Raw genomic sequence first — 20,579 nt, 5'->3', positions numbered from 1 at the left:
ATCTGAGCGCACATTTTAGCAGGTGCAACCAGGGCGGGCTAGATTTGGCGCCAGCTTTTTCAAGGCAGTCGTATGCGTGTAAGTCCACTTTGAAAACTGCTAAAAGTGATGCGCACAATTTGCTGCCCTATTAATTTGCAGTGTTACAGAATTACCCCCTTCCAATGGCGGCATTCAAGTCTCCCAGTGCAATCTACCTGTTTCCATCTCCATTATAGACCCAGACCGTGGATCCTAGGCCCTCGAAGTCTGATGCCCAGTAATACAGACATGCATTCACATGAAGGCTGAAGAGTAAGTACATCGTAGTCCGGATCACCCTGAAAAAAAAAGCAAAAAGATGACACAATTTACAAAAACTCTACCACAAGCCCTCACAAAGACCCACTGTAAACCAAATCAGGGGAATACGGGCTATAAAGCAGTGACAGTATTTTGAAAAGGTTGGGCGAAGAACACGGGAGGGTTCCATATGGGAATCTGTACAAGCCATCTACCCACAGTAGACAAATTGCCGCTGGGCGGACGGGATGGGACATACTGGGTTTTATCTGCTGCCATGTACTATGTTACTATGTTTTGTACCTACAATAAGGACCATGGCGGGAAGGCATATAGCAGAGTCTCCTGTGGCCAGGTCTGTACCAGGGTATCAATTCCCTGGGACTGGGCTTCCCGCCTGTGGCTGAAGAAACTGGGCACTTGGGTGTTGGACCGGTTTGCCAGGAGGTCCATGGTTGGTGTTCCCCAACGGTTTACTATCAATTGGAATGCTGTGGTCGACAGCCTCCATTCTCCTGGGTCTAGACTTTCTCTGCTGAGGTAATCTGCAGCGACATTATCTTTCCCAGCAATGTGGATGGCCAAGATCTCTTGAAGATTCGCTTCCGCCGATGACATTAGGGGGTCTATTTCCAGAAGCACCTGTTGGCTTCTGGTTCCTCCCTGACGGTTGATGTAGGCCACTGTTGTGGCATTGTCCGACATTATTCTGACTGCTTTGTCTCAGAGTCTGTGACCAAACTGTAGGCAGGCTAGTCTGACTGCCCGGGCTTCTAGGCGATTGATGTTCCATCCCGACTCTTCTTTGTTCCATTGCCCTTGGGCAGTTAGCTCCTGGCAGTGTGCTCCCCATCCTCGTAGGCTGGCATCTGTGATGAGCAGGATCCAGGTTGCTGAGGATAGTCTTGTTCCCTGGCTCAGATGGCCTTCTTGTAGCCACCATCGTAATTGGGTCCGGGAACTGAAGATGTATGGTGTAGTTCTGGGACAGTGGATTCCATCGTGATAGTAGTGAGCACTGTAGGGGTCTCATGTGAGCTCTTGCCCATGGCACTACTTCCAGTGTGGATGCCATGAGGCCGAGGACTTGTAGGTAGTCCCATGCTGTGGGGCGAAGTTCACTCAACAGGGTTCGTAACTGGGTCATCAGTTTGATCTCCTTGTCGGTGTCAGGATGACGTTGTCTTGTTTGGTGTCTTGTTTGGGGTCGAACCTGACTCCCAAGTATTCTAGAGATTGGAAGGGCTGTAGACAGCTCTTGTTTGTGTTGACCACCCACCCGAGGCTCTCCAGTACAGTTTTGATTCTGTTGGTTGCCTGGTGGCTTTCCTCTAGGGATTTCTCCCTGATCAGGCAATCTGTGCCACCACCACTATGATCTTGGTGCACGTACGGAGTGCAGTGGCTAACCCGAATGGTAGTGCCAGAAACTGGTAGTTGTAAAGCTTACTCTATGCTTATGGCCAGGGACACAAGAACACTTAGACTCAGTAAAAGTATAATGTATTTTTATTAATCAATATAAGTGTTCTCGGGAGATGCTGGATACTGGGTGCCCTTAGTCTTACAAACTGACCAGCATCTCCCTGGATACAGGAAGTGACCCTTGTTTTATAGATAGCATTCAAATACAGGAAAAGGATAGAAGGTTCTAGAGATTTGCATGACTGCCCAAAGGATCATTTACATAGGTTGTCATGTCAACTGCATGATAAGATTAACCCTAACTAACCCTGATTGGCTTCCCAGGATGTGTAGCCCATTTCCCATGACTTTCTTTGTTCAGTTAAACTCTTACTGGTCAAGGCAATCAACACTGTCTGTAGCTATGTTGATTACAAACTCCTGAGGATAGTGCCTGAAGCTCCCCTGTGGTTTCTTCTTTTGTGACTGTATGAATAGACATCACCTGTCTGGTGCCAGCTTGCCTGCTTTTGTAGATATCCAGGGACATTCTGCACATCATGCTCAGAAAGTCACTCAGAGTCCATTCAGCCCAGGCAGGCCAAAGACACGCAGAGGCTTCTGGGGATTTCCTTCTCCATGTTGGTTTTCTGTTCAGGCATACTTCTCATAGTGACGGTTCAGGATCAAGAAGCGTAGAAAGCGCTGATGCTCTTGATGGATCGAATGTGTAGGTAGGCCTCCAACAGATCCAGGGATATAAGGAACTCTCCCGATTGTATCACCCTTATTACTGAGCGTAGGGTTTCCATGCGGAAGCGAAGAATCTTCAGGTGACGGTTGACCGCCTTGAGGTCCAGGATGGGCCTGAACATTCTTTCTTTCTTGGGGACTATAAAATAGATGGAATAATGTCCAGTATTTATTTCCTGTGGAGGTACCAGTGTTATAGCCTCTAAGGCTAGCAATCTGGTCAGTGTAGCTTCCACTGCCATCCTTTAGGAAGGATCATGGCAGGGGGATTCCACAAACTTGTCCGGAGGGAGGTGGTGGAAATCCAGGTAATATCCCTCTCGAATGATGGATAGGACCAACTTGTCCGAAGTTATCTCGACCCATCTTTGGTAGAATAGGGCAAGTCTGCCCCCTATGGCTTCTTCCTTTGGATGGGTCGGCTGATTTTCATTGTGGGGTGCGGTTGGGGCCTGGGCCCGACTGGCTCCCCTTTTGTTATGCTTGTTCCGAAAGGACTGACTTCGGCCTGTGGGGCGGGCCACTTGATATGTGCTTCTATATGAGTTGAAGCACTGTGATCCTCTGCCCTGGGAAGTTCGGGGGAAGGATCGCTGGTTTCTCTTATTCCTGTCCTCCGGAGGTCACGGCAGTGGGGACTCGCCCCATTTGTTGGCTAGTTTCTCTAGTTCGCTTCCGAACAGGAGTGTTCCCTTGAAAGGCATCCTTGTGTGTCTCGTTTTGGAGGATGCGTCGGCCGAACATTTTCAGAGCCAGAGTTGTCTTCTGGCTGCTATGGCGAATGACACTCCTCTAGCTGCGGTGCGCACCAGATCAGAAGCGGTATCCGTGAGGAATGATACTGCAACACTCCCCAGGAGTGTTGCTCCTGGTCTGTGTCACCACGGCACAGCAGGCCGCGATCTGTAAAGACATAGTGGAAACATCAAAGGATTGTTTGACGATAGATTCCAGATGTCTGTCTTGAGCATCCTTGAGTGCTGCTCCTCCCTCCACCAGAATAGTAGTGCGCTTCGAGACCGCACAGACCATGGCAGCCATTTCGGACATGCCAGGAGATCTTTGGCAGCTGGGTCCAGAGGGTACATGGCTGCCAGAGCACGCCCCCCTTTGAACGTAGTTTCTGGGGCATCCCATTCCAAGTCGATTAGTTGCTGGACGGCTTGTAATAGTGGGAAATGACAGGAGGTCTGATGGAGTCCCTCTAATAGGGGGTTCATCTTAGGTTCCCCTGAGGCACTTGTGCCCGGGATAGCAAGCTCTTTTAAGCTGTGTGTGACCAGGTCTGGAAGCTCGTCCTTGGTGAAGAATCATCTCATGGTTTGGTGGGGCTCTGTCCCCGGAGGGAGTTTTCCTTCCTCCAGGGGTTCTAACTCCTCATCCGAGTTGTCCTTGTTCCCGAAGGTGGGGCTTCTAGATGGTGGGATCACTTCCCTGGGCATGGAGGGTCCCGGGATGTTGAGGTCCTCTGGTGGAGCTTGTGGCCGTATTATAGGAGGCCCCGGTTGCATGTGGACGAAGGTATGCAGACCTTTGAAGAACTCCACCCAGAAGATAGATGCTTGGTCTAGACTAAGGGGCGCCGTGTCCCTGGGGAGCCCCATTTGAGGGGGAGTTCCGCTGTGCAATGCTAGGACCGGTGTACTGTCTGAGAAGCTGGAACCCGGTACCGGCTGGGGGGGGGCCATGAGTTGGATCCCCTAGGGCCTCTTCACACTGTATACACAGGGCTGTGGCCTCCTCATGCTGTGCAGCCCTAATGTGGTATGCTGGGCAAAGGCCCTGAGCCTTGAGTTTATTTTCCGGTGGTGCCATGGCTTGTGCGCGAAACATACAGTTGTGCGCTCCTGTGCGTCGAAGTTGTGCGCGTAGGTTTGGTGCACTCTCAGGGAGATGTGCAACTGTTGTGCGCACAGATCGAAGTTATGCGCCTGGCACAGTGAGCGCATGGCTATGCACGTCGCTTGTGCGCACGGTACTTGGGCGCGCGACGTTGTGCACACAAGGTATTTGTGTGCACGGCTCGCCTCTGTGCGCACGGATCGGAACGGCAGACAGAGCGGCGAACAGATCAAAATGGTGACGGCGACCACGAGGACAATATGGCGACCACCTCGGAGGGTCTCCACGTGGGAGGACCCTCGGATCTGACTGGGGTCTAGCCCTGCTAGGGCAGATCAACCTGGTGGCATTGGTCCCGACTGGCGACCTGTGCGACTCCTCGAGCTTCGGAGACCGGAGACTTTTAAATAGATTTCTACCTTACCTTGTCTCGACGCTTCCCGGTCTTGTTCCGGGCGGTCTCCGGCTGCGGGGGGAGAGAGAAAATACCTTCACCGCCGCGCTTGAAGTTGCACCCGCTGCCTCTCAGCCTCACCCGGTGTCGGGGGCTAGGTCCCCGCCGAGGGTTGGCCGCCGGACCGAGGCTTACCTCCAAGGGATCGCGGAAATCACCTCGAGAATTCTCAACTGGGGGAGGGACCCACTGGGTGTCACCGCAGAACAGCGGGGCTCGTCTGTAGAAGTAAGATTTCTTCTTATTTTGGTTTTCTTTGGTAAAATTACTCTAACGCTGTGCGAGCGTGCATAGAGTCCCTGACTGCTATGGAGACAGAAAATACCGAAAAGCTGTACTTCCTGCAGGGGTATATGTACTAGGGCTGATGTCAGATTGAAATCTGATCCGTCTCCAACTGCTATCAGGAGTACATTATACCCATTGGCCCTGAGTCCATCTGCTACACGCTAGGAAAGGGCTTTTAGCCTTCTAGCTAAATAACTCTCAGCCTTAATACCCCCTTCATAATAAGCTTGTTTAGCTAAATTAAGTTGATGAGATAATCATTCATCGTTGAGGGATTTTAAAGCAGTTCTGGCTAAAGAGAGGTGCTTGAGGACCGACTTAGATTGAGACTTCATATGTAGATAAGAAACTTGAGATATTTTATCAATTAATGCTATACGGGACTTCTCTCTATCTTTCTTGCAAAAGGTCACTTGGGAAATGAGAATACCCCTTGCAGTCCCAGATCACACCTTTAGAGATGGGGGTAGAAGAATTAGCTGGAAAGTAAGACTGGAGATGTTCCCCCAAAAAACCTAGAAAAAGAATCATCCTTGAGCATTTAGGCGCCAGAAGCTAATACCCCTATCTGCATCCTGAAATTTAACTTCGAGCCACATGGGGAAATGGTCGGACCAGGTGATGTTCCCAATTCCCACCCCCACCCAATTTTGCAAAATTGTATCAGAGAGGAAATAACCGAGACGAGAGTATAATCTATGAGGAGAAGAGTAAAAAGTGTACATTCGTGAGGTAGGGTGACATTGCCTCCAGATATCAGCTAGTCCCCACTGAAACATGAGGACAGACAGTTGTTGTCTACTCCCCTGTAAGGAAGAAGGGGTACTTATGTGATGGGAGTTATCTAATGTAGAATTTCTGGTGAGATTAAAATCCCCACCTAACAATAGTGATCCCTCAGAATTGTCCAGCAAGAGTTTATCTAGAGAATGTAAAAAAGATCTTTGAGCAATACTGGGAGCATAAACACTTACTATTGTGAATACTTCTATCCACTCCCGTAGTTTCACCAGACAATAGCGGCCTAGAGGATCTGCAATTTGGGATAATATCTCATGAGCAAAATGGGCAGAAATCAAAATACCCACCCCAGTACCTAGCACCTTTGGAGCTAGCAGCCATAATTCTAAGAAGACAGTCAGGGAGATTCACTAGATGTTCATGCCTCTTTCAAAGATGTGTTTCCTGGAGTAGGACTAGAAAGTCTTTTTGAGATTTTAACTCTTGAGATAATAAGTATCTCTTCTGGTGGGTGTTAATTTCTTTGAATGTAAAGGGTCTTATCTTGGTCGCCATAGAAAAGTGTGTAGAGACAAGAAAAATAACTTTTTAAGAATATTCAGAGAGCATAAGGAACGAAAAGCACCATACCAATTCTGTATATAAGTAAGGTAGGACAAATGACATTTCCCCCTAACTATCCCAGAATCCCCAAACTGATTCACCCATCCATTCTGGCGAATCTCACTACCCTTAAGGGAGAGAAACATCAAACCATCAACAGCTCCCGGCCGATATCCCCTGCACAATAAATGTAAAAATAAGTGAATAACCTTCACTGAGAATACAGAGTGACAAGGAAAATAAACCAGCGCTAAAGGTCTGTCAAAGCGGAGGTATGCCTGCAGCAAACAATACGCAGAACATCAGTTATCCGGAGACAACAAAAGTCCTTCAGCCTTGATCTGACAAGGCAGAGTGTGAATCTTCAGAGTGCCCTCACTTTCCCTGCTCAATACCATCGGGGTTGCAGATCTGCTTTCAATGTGGCCAGCGCCATCTTGGGCAGGGTGAAGGTGATAGGCAAGTTCACTTTTTGAAAGGCCTCCGCAGCCTCCGGTGCAGATTTAACTCAGAAGGAGGTTCCTTTAAGCATAAATTGCAGGCTAAAAGGAAAGTTCCAGTGGTACCGGATACCTGTAGACCGCAGGGAAGCTGTCACTTCACGAATTTCAAACCTCTTGCGCAGGGACGACGGGGCCAGATCGTTAAAGTTGCGAGGGAATGCCCCTCCCACAGCCATTCTCTCTGGTTTCTCGCTTCCTCAAAAATTTGAGATTTCTGCACAAAGCTAAAAAGGCAAAAAATAAGATCTCTAGGTCAGTTCCTAAGACGAGGGCCCAAAGCTCTATGGGCCCTCTCGATCTTGATAGGCGGTGTGGCAGAGTTGCTTTCAAGGGCGCCATCAGCCTGCACGGAGAGAATGAAGATGCAGATTTTCTGCGACATGGCATGAACATCTGTGTAGTCAGCGGTTTCCGGGACTCCCCTTATTCTCAAGTTGCAGTGCCATGATATACCTTCTAGGTCTTCTAGTTTGTTGGCGAGAGAGGCGCACTCCGCTTGTATAGATTTCTGTTGCGCCGTCATATTTGTGAGTGCAGCGCTGTGACTCTCAACCCGCAGATCTAGTTCATCGACTCTGGACCCCAGGGCCATGAGATTCTCACAGACTTCTGAAATGGAAGCAAGCAGTTCAGCCTTGTGCTGCTTCATATCCGTTCTCAATTCAAGAAACCAGCCGCGAAGCTCGTCTTGGGAGGGTAAGTTGGTAGGGCTTGCAGTTGTCTTTGGGCTGATCGTCGGGTCCTCAGCATCTTTTCAGCCTGTGCCGTCAACGGCCTGCACGGTCACCTCACCATCCTCCCCAAGGAGAGTCATTGCATTTTTACTGAATGAAAATTGCTTAAGGCCGGTTGTTTTCCGCTTGGTTGCCATCGTAAACACTTGAGCCACATAATAGTACAGAGAATGCCCAATAATAATGGAATTAGCACCGTAAAGTGAAGGATATAAAAAGCAGGGGAGAGGAGCTCTGAAGTTAGGCAGCCAACTTGGTTGATGTCGTTAGAGCGCCCCCCCCCCAGACTAAATTTTGTTAAATTCCCGATGCAGTAAGCTAATGCATCAGGAGTTTAAAAAAGGGCACAGACAGCAAAATATTAATTCAGAATAGACTGAACACATTTTTTAAACCTGGGCAGAGGGTGGGCAGGCAGAAGAACTGAGCATTTAAACCACTTCCTGTCATACTTGCACCACCTTGTTAAATATAATTTCATTTTGGGAGCAGTTGCTCAACAATCTGGTGAGTGAATTCACTGCTGCAAATTGGGTGGCGTCTCAGCTGCTGTCATCCAGTTTGCATCCAAGACAATGTGCTTGTTGTCCCGATGTACCCATGTGCGCTGGAAACTTTATTCCACCTCTGACCAGGAGTAACGTTTCCAGTGTTAAGAAAATGTGAGTTCAGCCAGCGCCCCTCTCTGCATCGGGAAGGAATACTTAATGCCCTCATTAGCACGGAATTTCCATGCGAGGGTGCTAAGCAATATTCACATTTTTTAATGCACATTTTGTGAGTGTAAAACTCCTTGCTACATCGGCAGTAAGATTTACGTTCACAAAATATGCATTCAAGTGCAGGTACAACTGCATTCGGCTGAACACATCTTTCTGCATCAGCCTGTTAATGAGTACAAAATGGGCACGATATTTCCCAATGCAAGCACTTTTACCTGTACAAAACAAAGGTGTTCCTGGGGTCATGTCTAGGTTGGGAAAGGAAACCATGCAGGTATACTGAATTTTCCAATATGCCCACAGTTTTGCCCTATGTACCCCAGCCACAGATATAGGAGGTGCAAACTATACGGTACCAGCATATGCTTTAGCGAATTTTCCAAAATTATCGAGTTTCTCTTTGAAAATTCACTGACGTTAGTAGATGAGGGGTACAAAATAATCTGCACACCTTGTTACCGAGTGGCTTAGTGGAAATAGATTGCCTCAGTAATGCGCACAGGAAAAAAACAAGAAGTTAATATGTGTCTGCAGGGGTTTGCTGCTGAGCAGTCTCACCTGTAAATGTAAGCCTTACTGAGAATGGCTTCCAGGCGGTTATTGAACTCAAAGAAGGCCATGTACTATCAAGAAAGACAGAGAGACAAATCAGTGAATCAGTAATACCGAAGGCTTTAATAAGCTACAGTTCAAACAATTTCAGCACTCACCAGTAAGAGAGACTCCACACTGTGACGTGGAATTAAATTTTTCCTCCCTTCCTTCCCATCCTGCAGGTCTTCATTCCCAGTCACTGGCTATTGAGTTCCTAACACTTTTTAAAATCCGTTTTCTGGACCCCGCCCGTCATACCAAGTCACAAATCTTTTCTTCAGAGTTTTATCGCTCCCTTTCAAACTCTTAGCCCTTTCTTCAGAACTTTTTACTGTAACCTGTCTTCCCCTCTAATGAACTGAAATAAAAGGTTCTGTTTTCTGAAGAACGCATTCTATATTATACTCGGGACGGAAGCTTTTCACCTTTTTTTTGTGTTTCTCACATTCTTCCCCATCCTCCCAGGACACCCGGCCTTCTGGTTCATCTTTGACGAGACAGAATTCCTCAGTATGGCGCCTGTGCGAGCAGCGGTTGCCGCTAGACCAGCAATCATTCTCCCGCCCAGGCAACCCTGCGTCAGTTCTGTAATATGCACAGGACGCCTCTGTTTAAGGACTGAATTTCCAAAGCCTGGTTTCATGTGCGGAAATGGCTATACCAAAATAGGCGGGGTTCAATTTGCGTAAAAGTATCTGTGTATCCCAACTCTGTGTGCGCTTTTATGCAAACTGGGGGAAGGCATTCCAGGAGGCGGAGCTAGGACTTACACGCATACTTCTGCATGCTAGAAAGTGCGCATGGCACTTCACCTGCACAAGTTATATCCTTGATAGAGCAGGTGCAACTTTGTGGGGTGAGTTTCTACACACACCAGAGGACTCATGCACACATTTTCCCAGTGAACATGTGCCCATAAGTTTGTTTTGAAAATTTGGGGTAAAAGTCCGCATGTAAAACATATGTGCAGATCTTTTCCCACCACACACAGTTAGAAAATTATCCTCCCCGAGACACCATGCAGGCCTTGCAGTTCCACAGGTCTAATCACAAGCTAATTTTCCAAGGGAAACTCCTTGTGGGGTTTTCCTGTTAAAATTCCACTCAGGCACCAAGGATGCACCGGAAAGTACATGCAGTGATTTGAAAATGCTTGTGCCAAGCGTGTGTTTCCTCCTCATGACCTAGCCACGTCCCTTTTCTTTAACATGGCTAAAAGTACACGCACTATGAGCAGCACACACATACTTTTACCACACACACATGTACCCAAGTCAAATGTTTTGATTATTGGTCCCTCGATGTTCATGCAGGCAGAATAGATTACGTACAGTTACATAAGGGTCGATACAGTAAACAACGCGGGAGAGTGGGCGAGCGCCAGCTCTCCTGACGAGCGCCCAGGCCACTCTCCTGGGTGCACAATTCAGGAAGCAAAGGTATGCAAATTAGGGCCTATGGTAAAAAGGAGGCACTAGGGACACTAGTGCGTCCCTAGCACCGCTTTACTGACAGAAGCGGCGGCTGTCAGCAGGTTTGACAGCCAACGCTTAATTTTACTGGCATCGGTTATCGAACCCTGCTGACAGCCACCGGTTTGGAAAACCGACGCAGGCAAAATTGAGCGTCCGTCTTCCAACCCGCGGGCCGCGGGCAGATTTTTAATTTTTTTTTATTTTTGGGGCCTCCGACTTAATATCGCTATGATATTAAGTCAAAGGGTGTACAGAAAAGCATTTTTTTCTACTTTTCTGTACACTTTCCCTGTGCCGGCTGAAATTAACGTCTTCCTTTGGGCAGGCATTAATTTCTGAAAGTAAAATGTGCGGCTTCGCTGCAAATTTTACTTTCTATATCGCGCGGGAATAATGAATAGGCTCATTAACATGCATTTGCATGTTGCGGGCGCTATTAGTTTCAGGGGGGTTGGCCGCGCATTTTCCACGCGCTATTACCCCTTACTGTATAAGGGGTAAAAATAGCGCATCAAAAATGCGCAACCAAACGGGGGCTAAATGTGCGCTCAGCCGAGCACACCATACTGAATTGGCCCGACAGATAGATTGAAAGACCTGAAATCCATCCAGTTCAGCTTTCTTGCAATACTTTAACACAGGGGGGGGGGCCAACCCCAGTCCTTGAGAACCGCAAACAGGCCAGGTTTTCAGGATATCAACAGTGAACATGCATGAGATAGATTTGCATACGTTGCCTCCATGGTATGCATATTTATCTCATGCATATTTATTGTGGATATCCTGAAAACTAGGCTTGTTTGTGGCTCTTAAGGACCGGATGTGGCCACCCCTGCTTTAACAGCTCTGACTACATGTTAATACAAGGGAAGTGTCAAAAACATCATTAAACATCTGGAGTGAGTTCTGTGGCAGTGAAAAAAAAGAAACCAGTCCCCAAATATAGTGATCAGCTAAAATTTTCTGAACCAGCATTTGTCCCAAAAATGTAACATCATCCTACCCTAGACCTCTTTTTCCTTTACAACTTGTCCACTTTAATAATGAAGTTGTACCGGGTTGTAGTAATGAGTGCCTCTATTGGCAAAATGCTCCCTAATTTCACCACTCCATGACTAAAAAAGCCCTTCCCTGTACGTACCCGGATCAGTCCAGACACCTGGGTTTTGCCTCCCCTCCAGCAGATGGAGACAGAGACGTTTTTCAAAACAACACTGCCATATATACCAAGGTGCCACCCACAGTCCCTCAGTCTTACTCTGTCTCCAGCAGATGGCGGAGGTGCAAAACCCACAGTCTCTTCTGATTAAAAAAAAACCAAAGGATTAATAGACCTTAGAAAGTCAGGATTAGTTAACAATTTAGGGGTTTGTGTTCCTTTCTTTGTTTAAAAAAAAAAAACAAAAACAGTTTTTGACAGAGGGAAGGAGAAGGAAAATCGTTGTGAAGGCCTGTCAGTCTCCTGAGGGGACCATCCTCCCTGGTCGAGGCAGCTGTTCAGAAGGGTCGAGGGCCCTGTCACGTTGATAAGCAGCACTGGGGTGATAGTGGGGAGCCCGGCTCATTCACTTCAGTGGGAGCAGGAGCACCTACTGTCCAGAACCAAGGTCAGCGATTGGGCAGGTTTGCTTTAATTTTACAAAAAAAAACAAAAAAACCCCGAAATTTTCTACTCTTTCCCGCGCCGGTTCTCCTGTACTTTCCCTTGGTCCCCTGCCAAGCTGCGCCGCTGTTTTTCTTAGTCTTTCGCCGCGTCGGTTCCCTTTGGTTTTCGCCAGCCTGACCATGCCCCGGGGCTCCTCCTGCCACGCGTGTGGCTCGTCGCGTGGTCGTCTCTCGCACAAAGGCCTCTGTGCTCCCTGCTCACAAGGCGGCTAAGGACCTGGACAAGTTGTGCAGGGTCAGATGAGCCGCTCCTGATAAGCGTGGGAGCGACGGCCATTTTGGGATCCCTGCAGGCAGTCGCACAGATCGCAGTGGGGGAGGGGATTTTACTCCTTTGCTATCTCCACAGCAAATGCCTTCGGGGGGGGGGGGGGGGGAGGGGGGCGGTGCTCCCACAGGTCCATCCTCTCCAATAGTCGAGAATAGCCCTGAGGGGGCTGCGTATTCCTCGTCGGATTCCTCCTTTTCTTCAGAATTCGTGCTGCTAATGCACACGGCTTTTAAAGTCAAGAAGACAGGGAAAAGGCAGGCTGCAGAGAAGATTTTGTTCAGCGCATTACACATAATTACTTTTCTTATTCAGTAAATAGTTTCTCCATTAACTACTGGATTTATACCTTCTACCCCAGATAAATGCAAGTAATTGGGAAACCCCAACCCAATGAGTGAGATTGTTATCCTGGGTTTCCTTCTGCTGAGATTTCAGTTCACTATCTGCATGACCCCATACATGGGACTCATACGCCTATCACCTCTGTAACCAGGACATAGGACAGGAAGGAGCTACATATGCTTACCTTCAACAGGCGTGGGAAACGCAATAGCGATTTCACACCAAACTTAAAGTAAAGGAAATCCAGAGGAAGAAGCGAGATCAAATCCATCTGAAATAAGTTATTTAAACAAATAAAATCAGGTAACATATATGAAAGTTCATTCATCTGAAGGGATGAGATACCTAAATGTCTGATGGCATGAAGAAATAGGCAATATGGACTACAAATAAAAATGCAATGAGGACCAAGAAGGCTCTTTCCAAGTAGTGAATAATAACTTAGGAGAGCTGAGCACCTGAAAAGTAACCAGGCAAGTGCCTACAATATGCGGGGACCAAGCAGTTGGAGCTCTGTGCAAACCAAAACAAGATTTAAAAATGAAAATCACCAGAGCAATCTTTTCTACTCAGGCAGGGCCGGTGTTAGCTTTGTTGCTGTCCTGTGAGAGCAATTACTGTGCTGCCCCCACCTCTCCATGATTCATTCAGTCTCTCTCCCAGGCCCGTCAAATAAAGCCCAGCTCCCTCCAGAAATCTATATTTTTAAAAGCTGACACCCATCCACTCCTCCCCAGGGTATGTAATACCCTTCCCTTACCCATGGTAAGGGAAGGGTATTACATACCCTAGGGAAACCTTATAGCCTTGCACACACCACCCCCCACACAAACTTTAATTATGCACTTATAACAAATTTTACATGAAAACGAACATTCACAAGAACGCTCTTCTGAGGAAAAATATCTCTTACAACAGGCATATTATATTTACAGAAACACTATATTCATGAGCTGAAAACAGTTTGTACTATGTAGTCTATAAATTTAGTGTGGACACCTCATAAACTGCGTGGGCTTCTATTTGGATACCTCACGCTAATGTTGTGCAGCGTTTAGATGCTGCTAACACTTCAATTAGGTTATTTTTGACTGTATAACCAATTTATAATCATCAGTGACCACACTCATTAATGTACATTTTTTTGAAAACTTTTTTTTGAGAAGAAATTTTGTTTGGAAACCGGACACTTATCTTAGCATTGCTTGGACAGCATTTGACAACACCGACCCGACCCGGTTCGTGTTTCGTGGGCTTCGTCAGGGGTGGAAAACTTGTGCAGTGTCTATAATATAAAAAACAAAGAGTTGTACTTATCTTTTTGGTTGTATTAAAAACGGTCCAAGACGCTGTACAAGATAGCATACGTTCTTTGTGTCTGTCTCTCTGCATGCACTGCTACTTGGTTTCAGCTTTGACTAGCAGGGACCCGCCATTACTATTGACTGTCTTTTTAAGCTAAACAGGAAGTTCGGGATTGGCCAATCAGATTTGGGGAAGGTGGCTACAACTCCTAATCAGAATTTAAACCAATGATGACCATTCGTCACTGTCATTTAACCCATCTGGAGCTTCAGACGCGAGGGTGAAAATCCACCACTGCTCGCGATAATTGAGCTGACAACTGAGATCACCACCACGATCACTCTTGTGCACTTCTTCCAATATTGTCCATTTAAGTTGTTTAAAGGTATTGTGAGTCTGAAGGCAATGATTCACTATTGGAGCTTCAATGTTACCATTGTTTATGCGACTTCTGTGTTCATGCAGGCGAGTTTTAATCACTCTGCTTGTACGGCCAACATATAAAAGTGGGCACGGACATACAATTAAATAAACAACTTGGGTGGATTCACATGTTGTTCTTTCTATACATTCGTCCTGTAATTGGATGACACTGAACTTGGTTAATCGGCAAAAGAGATGCCCGCACTATGTGATCCCGAATATTTTTACTTCTCTGATAGGAGATTAATGGGGGTCCAGCAAACGATTAACCCAGTTCAGTTTAACGGCATACATAGGCAATGTGGAAAGTGTGACATGTGCATTACCACTATTGAAGGTAATGAATGGTGTCATCCAATTACAGGACGAATGTATAGAAAGAACAACATCACTACATGTGAATCCACCCAAGTTGTTTATTTAATTGTATGTCCGTGCCCACTTTTATATGTTGGCCGTACAAGCAGAGCGATTAAAACTCGCCTGAGTGAACACAGAAGTCGCATAAACACTGGTAACGTTGAAGCTCCAATAGTGAATCATTGCCTTCAGACTCACCATACCTTTGAACAACTTAAATGGACAATATTGGAACAAGTGCACAAGAGTGATCACGGTGGTGATCTCAGTTGTCAGCTCAATTATCGTGAGCAGTGGTGGATTTTCACCCTCGCGTCTGAAGCTCCAGATGGGTTAAATGACAGCGACGAATGGTCATCATTGGTTTAAATTCTGATTAGGCGTTGTAGCCACCTCCCCCAAATCTGATTGGCCAATCCCGAACTTCCTGTTTAGCTTAAAAAGACAGTCAATAGTAATGGCGGGTCCCTGTTAGTCAAAGCTGAAACCGAGTAGCAGTGCATGCAGAGAAACAGACACAAAGAATGTATGCTATCTTGTACAGCGTCTTGGACTGTTTTTAATACAACCAAAAAGATAAGTAAGTACAACTCTTTGTTTTTTATATTATAGACACCGCACAAGTTTTCCACCCCTGACGAAGCCCATGAAACACGAACCGGGTCAGGTCGGTGTTGTCAAATGCTGTCCAAGCAATGCTAAGATAAGTGTCCGGTTTCCAAACAAAATTTCTTCTCAAAAAAAAGTTTTCAAAAAATGTACATTAATGAGTGTGGTCACCGATGATTATAAATTGGTTATACAGTCAAAAATAACCTAATTGAAGTGTTAGCAGCATCTAAACGCTGCACAACGTTAGCGTGAGGTATCCAAATAGAAGCCCACGCAGTTTATGAGATGTCCACACTAAATTTATAGACTACATAGTACAAACTGTTTTCAGCTCATGAACATGGTGTTTCTGTAATTACAGTGGTCTAATAAACATCATATATATACAGTTTCGGTTAATATAAATATTATATTTACAAGCACCACTATGGTGCCAACCAGAAAATTCTGCAAAAAGGACACTTGGATCTCCTATATAATTTATAATGGCACCTCAGAAACCATTAAATAAACGTAATTACCATTACAATATAATAAACTTCCCATACCAAAACAATCCTAACTACAAGCACTCAAATAGTAGCAACTTTATCTATGAAAAGGCAACACTGCAAATATTACATCAGGCCCTAGAACACCAATACATCTCCTATTAGGAAAACAGAACAAGCCAGGCTGCTATAGATCCCCACACAGAAACTACATGCCAGCAAAATAGCTCACTTCGGTCACATATGCAGAACACAGAGAGACCCTCACTAAATACAGAATAAAGAGATCAGAAAGTATAAACAGAAAGGTGCTGAGAAGAACTGGACTGGAACCCACAACAAGCCAGCCTCTGTATGCAGTGCAACAATAGAACAACAGAGACAGTACCATTCTTCATAAAACATTAAATAATAAAATCAAGAAATATAAAACATAATGATAGTAAAATCATATTCATAAAAAGAATAAGTATTTCAAACAAGTTAATGAATAAAATATCCAAAATTTCCCAAATACAATATTTAAAAAAATCCAATAATTAAAAAATGTTCCAATATTTCCCAAAAAACTATAAAATATTTCAAAACAGCAAAAGCATCAAATTACACCCAATAATTGAAATTAATAAGGATTAAAAAATCTCCTGTTTTCCATATCTAGGATCTTTTGATTTCCAGTCACCCTGAGATTTTTGTGGATTTAGGGAGATAAAGACGTACAAACCTTTTCTTCTCTCTCTCTCACACACACAATAACACATTGATTCTCTAACCTACTTCCTGTCTAAATACATGCCTATGCTCTCACACATACTTCCTCTCTCCTTCATAGATACATAATGTATGTGTGTGCCCCTGCCTATGATTGCCTATATACGATACATAGGCTCTCAAAGGCACACACACACACATGCAGGCTGTCACACAGACACACACATGCACACAGGCACTCACAGACACACACACAAGCATGGTGACACACAAGCTCTGATACAGTCAAACACATGTATACAGGCTGTCACACAGCCACACACACACAAGCTTTCACAGAGACACACACATGATTACAGGCCATCACACAGCCAAACACACACACAAGCTTTAACACAGACACACACAGGCTCACAAACAGACATATATACCTACATAAGCTGTCACATAGACTTAGACACAAACATACATGGCCTCCTGTTCTCTTCGTTCTGGTAGAATGAGCTCCATCACGGCCCTTGGGCTCCTCTTCTCTTCGGGCCTAGTGGGATGAGCTCCACTATGGCCCCGAGGGGCTCCTCTTCTCTTTGGGCTGTGGTGGGATGAGCTCCGCCATGGCCCTGCGGGCTCCTCTTCTCATCGGCCCTGCGGGGGTAGTTGGCGCTAAAGCGGGAAAAGTTGTGCATGGGTGCACGTGCGGTATATTTCAGAGAACACTGTGATGGCACAGTATTTCCTCTTCAGCCGCCGGCGGATTGAACTTTGCCTGCAGCTTCTCTTCCTCTTCAGTCGCTGGCAGGTTTGGCTCCACTGGTGGCCCTGTGGTCTCTTCTGTTGCCGCCGCCCCCCCCCTCCCCGGGTGTGTTGCACACCCACTCATGCTGGGCCTGCACTCAGGAACCTCTCTTAGGCCTGTTTCTTCTACTTCTGCCTAGTTAGAACTACTCACACATGGCCAGATGTACTAAAGAGATTTTCCCATTTTGTGTTTATGGGGAAATGTTTGGTATATCTGCCCCTCAAGCCAGCCAGTAACCTAATAGCTGTTGCCTGCTAGTGCCTCCTGCTCTGTCTCACCACAGAGGGGACCATGGAGAACCAACATGGCCAAGACTGGTACTACTAGATCATTTTTCATGACACAGTTTGTCTGATTAATTCAACACAAAACATCCTAGACATGTTTAAACTTATACGAAGGCTTTCAAAATATATCAAGTCTCCGATATCTATATGATAAATGCAGCAAGGAACTTACACTGTGGCATCTCTTTGCCTTGCTTTGTACAGTCCCCCAGAGTTGTGATCTTGGCTGGGAACGTTTGAGTTGTGGTCACTCTGAGATTGCTGTTAATTAGCAAGGGTGAGTTGGGGTGGTCGAGTCCAAGTTCTACAAAGCCTTCTGCGGAACATTTTTCTTGCACAGTTTTGCTGGGAAATTATTTTCTTTTCAGAAGTTTTAGAAAATGAAGTTTTTGAGCAACAGATTGCACTATTTTTGCCCAAAACCTAAATTTGGCCTTTAAATTAAAGCACCAGTAAAATACAGTTTATGCTATAAGAAATGATGCTAAATGTGCAGGCAAATGAACCAAATATTTTCCACACTAATTTATTTAACCCAGACACAATAAAGAAGCTCTAATTACAGGGAATCAGTTCTTGAAAATGATGAAGGGCAGACAAAAATCTGACAAACCTTGAAGCGGTCTGACTTTAGATAATTCATTCGCATTTCCTTTTTATCCGTCTACAAAAGAAGAAGAGAGAATCCATTAGGTCAGCTTTCTTTGCTATTTCAGCCAGATCTGGCAATACAAACGCATTCGGGTTCTTTCTCTGCAGTCAGAAGGCTGGCTGAGATCTAAAGTGGTTCTGCATCTCCGGGGCCATTGCTGACCCAGCCCTCCTCAGCCCTGGCTTACAATCAGTGATACACAGCTTTTACCGCATGTACGTTGCATGTGCTCATTTTTAAGGAGAAACAATGCGGGTAATTTCTCCTCGAAAATTTCCCTGGAGTATGTGTCAAAATTGCCGACGTAGATCATGATTATGCCGGGCTATTTGAAAATTCTCCCCTTCATATAGATTTCACTAACTTTTAGTGCTGCACGCTCTTTATCAGGTCAAAGCAAATCTGTCTCTTTTATCAGACCTCCTTTTTGAGAGTTTTCAAATGTTAGTAAAAATTGGTGTGCTTGCCATGTTAGTCCACCTGCATATATAGAATGAAGGTCTGCAAACCAAGTTGTAGGTGGTATCTATTTATTGGACTAACCAAGGGGTCTATGTACTAAAGAGCACATGTTAATGCATTTCTTTTAATGTGTGGTAATAGATGTTAACACAGGCATTACCTAATGCTTATGTAAAACACACATTAGTGTTATCACACGGTAATGTAATGTGCATGCCAATGACCCAAATACAATAAAATATTGTGCTAATGGTCTCATTAAGCATTAATACCTATGAGACTTAACATGGGACACAACACAAGAAAATAAACTACACCTCTACCACTCACCGCAACTCCGTTCCCCAGAATATTAGCACTTCCCTCCCCCATGTGATTGGGACTCTGGGCCTTCAGACCCCACTTCCTGAAGAGCAATTGAGTCGTTGGGCCCACCTCATCTCCCCCACCTCCACGCCTCAAGCAGTGATTGGGTTGCTGAGCCCATGATCTCCTACTCACCTACACAGACCCCTCCATTTATTGAAAAGAAAGCCCCTTGAATACAAAATGGCACTGTAGACACTCTGACCCAAATACCAAAGCTAATTTATGATCAATGTTGCTACCATGAGGGAAAGGAGGTCATGGACCTCGAGGAATGATTTCTGTTTGCGGGGATGGGGTAAGAGTTTCTTGAGCTAACTGGCCAGTTAGCATGAGGAAATGTCATATGCAGAGCACGGCCTGTGTTACTATGGCCACGCCTTCTTTAATCCGCTCATGGTAATGCAGCTCTTTTCTGTGTATCATCAGTCGAGTACATTGGGCATTAAAATTTGATGTGACACCCCTATTAAAGCTGGCAGGTAACTCGCATTACCTTGATGGTTTTAATGCTAGTTAGTTACAAAGGTATTGTTACCTTTTTCTTTTACTAACATCTACAACTTGTTGTTTAACCTCTGTTTCTACAAATGTTGGCATGTATGCCTTCTGTTGCAAATCAGATTTGGTCTGTAATAAAACACACTCAAATGGAGTACTTATATGAAACTAAAAATATTCCAAAAGGAGAAAAATTATACTTTTTTTGGGAAAAGCAAAAGGAAATAGTCATTCAACTGTGTTGATCTTTGCCTTAAGGTCATTGCATGAACATGTTCCCTTGCTTGGTTGACCCTGATAATGTATAGATAGGTATATCTGTTGCAGTACAGATCTGCTGAGTCCCATCATTTCTGCAATCTATAATGAAATTTTGACTCACTTCCTCAGAGGTGTTCAGACAAAGTCTTCCATGTTTTCTGGGAGACTTCTGGGCTGCCTGCTTTCCCTCCCACTTCCCAAATCTTCCTTAGAACCTCCAAATGTAGATACCCAGGCCCCAGAACTCCAGCAGCCTCTGTGAGGTCTCCAGAATGGCAGCAGTAGTAGTGTGTGCCATGGGGAGAAAGACAAAGAGTGAACACACTCTCTTGCCACAGCTGCTCCTCATCCTCCCCCAACTTCCAGTTTCAGAAACGATGTGCCGTGGGGGAAGAGGAGGTCAAGTGTAGAGTATAGAGACTATGCAGTCTATTTGCACAGCACATGCTGTTGCTGTTGCTGACATGATCTTGATGACCTGGAGGGAGAAGGGAAGACTGAGGGATGGGGGAGAGTGTGCCTGTCCAGCAGGTATATCAAAGAGTTAGCTTGTCAATAGGATTATGATACTTATTGTAATTTTGCTGAGTCTTAGTGCTAGATGTTCTAACTCTCTGCATTGGAGGTTTTGCTGAGCTTGAAATGAGCTGTATAGTGTGTTTTATACGTGTATTTG

At 45.5% G+C, this 20,579-nt stretch overlaps 1 protein-coding gene across 1 annotated transcript in view; it reads right to left on the bottom strand.

Annotated features, from left to right (window-relative positions):
- Positions 1-20,579, bottom strand: part of CNGB1 (cyclic nucleotide gated channel subunit beta 1) — a 106,850-nt gene that overhangs the window by 31,242 nt on the left and 55,029 nt on the right. The window contains exons 11-14 of the mRNA XM_029609273.1: positions 18,275-18,325; positions 12,858-12,944; positions 8,885-8,949; positions 198-320 (exon numbers count right to left, since the gene is read on the bottom strand). Of these exons, the coding sequence (XP_029465133.1) occupies positions 198-320; positions 8,885-8,949; positions 12,858-12,944; positions 18,275-18,325 (326 nt within the window). The remainder of the gene's footprint in view (positions 1-197; positions 321-8,884; positions 8,950-12,857; positions 12,945-18,274; positions 18,326-20,579) is intronic.

This window comes from Rhinatrema bivittatum, chromosome 7 (genome assembly GCF_901001135.1).
Source record: "Rhinatrema bivittatum chromosome 7, aRhiBiv1.1, whole genome shotgun sequence".
In the NCBI taxonomy this organism is placed as follows: Eukaryota; Metazoa; Chordata; class Amphibia; order Gymnophiona; family Rhinatrematidae; genus Rhinatrema; species Rhinatrema bivittatum.
This window is presented reverse-complemented; position numbering and strand designations above follow the sequence as displayed.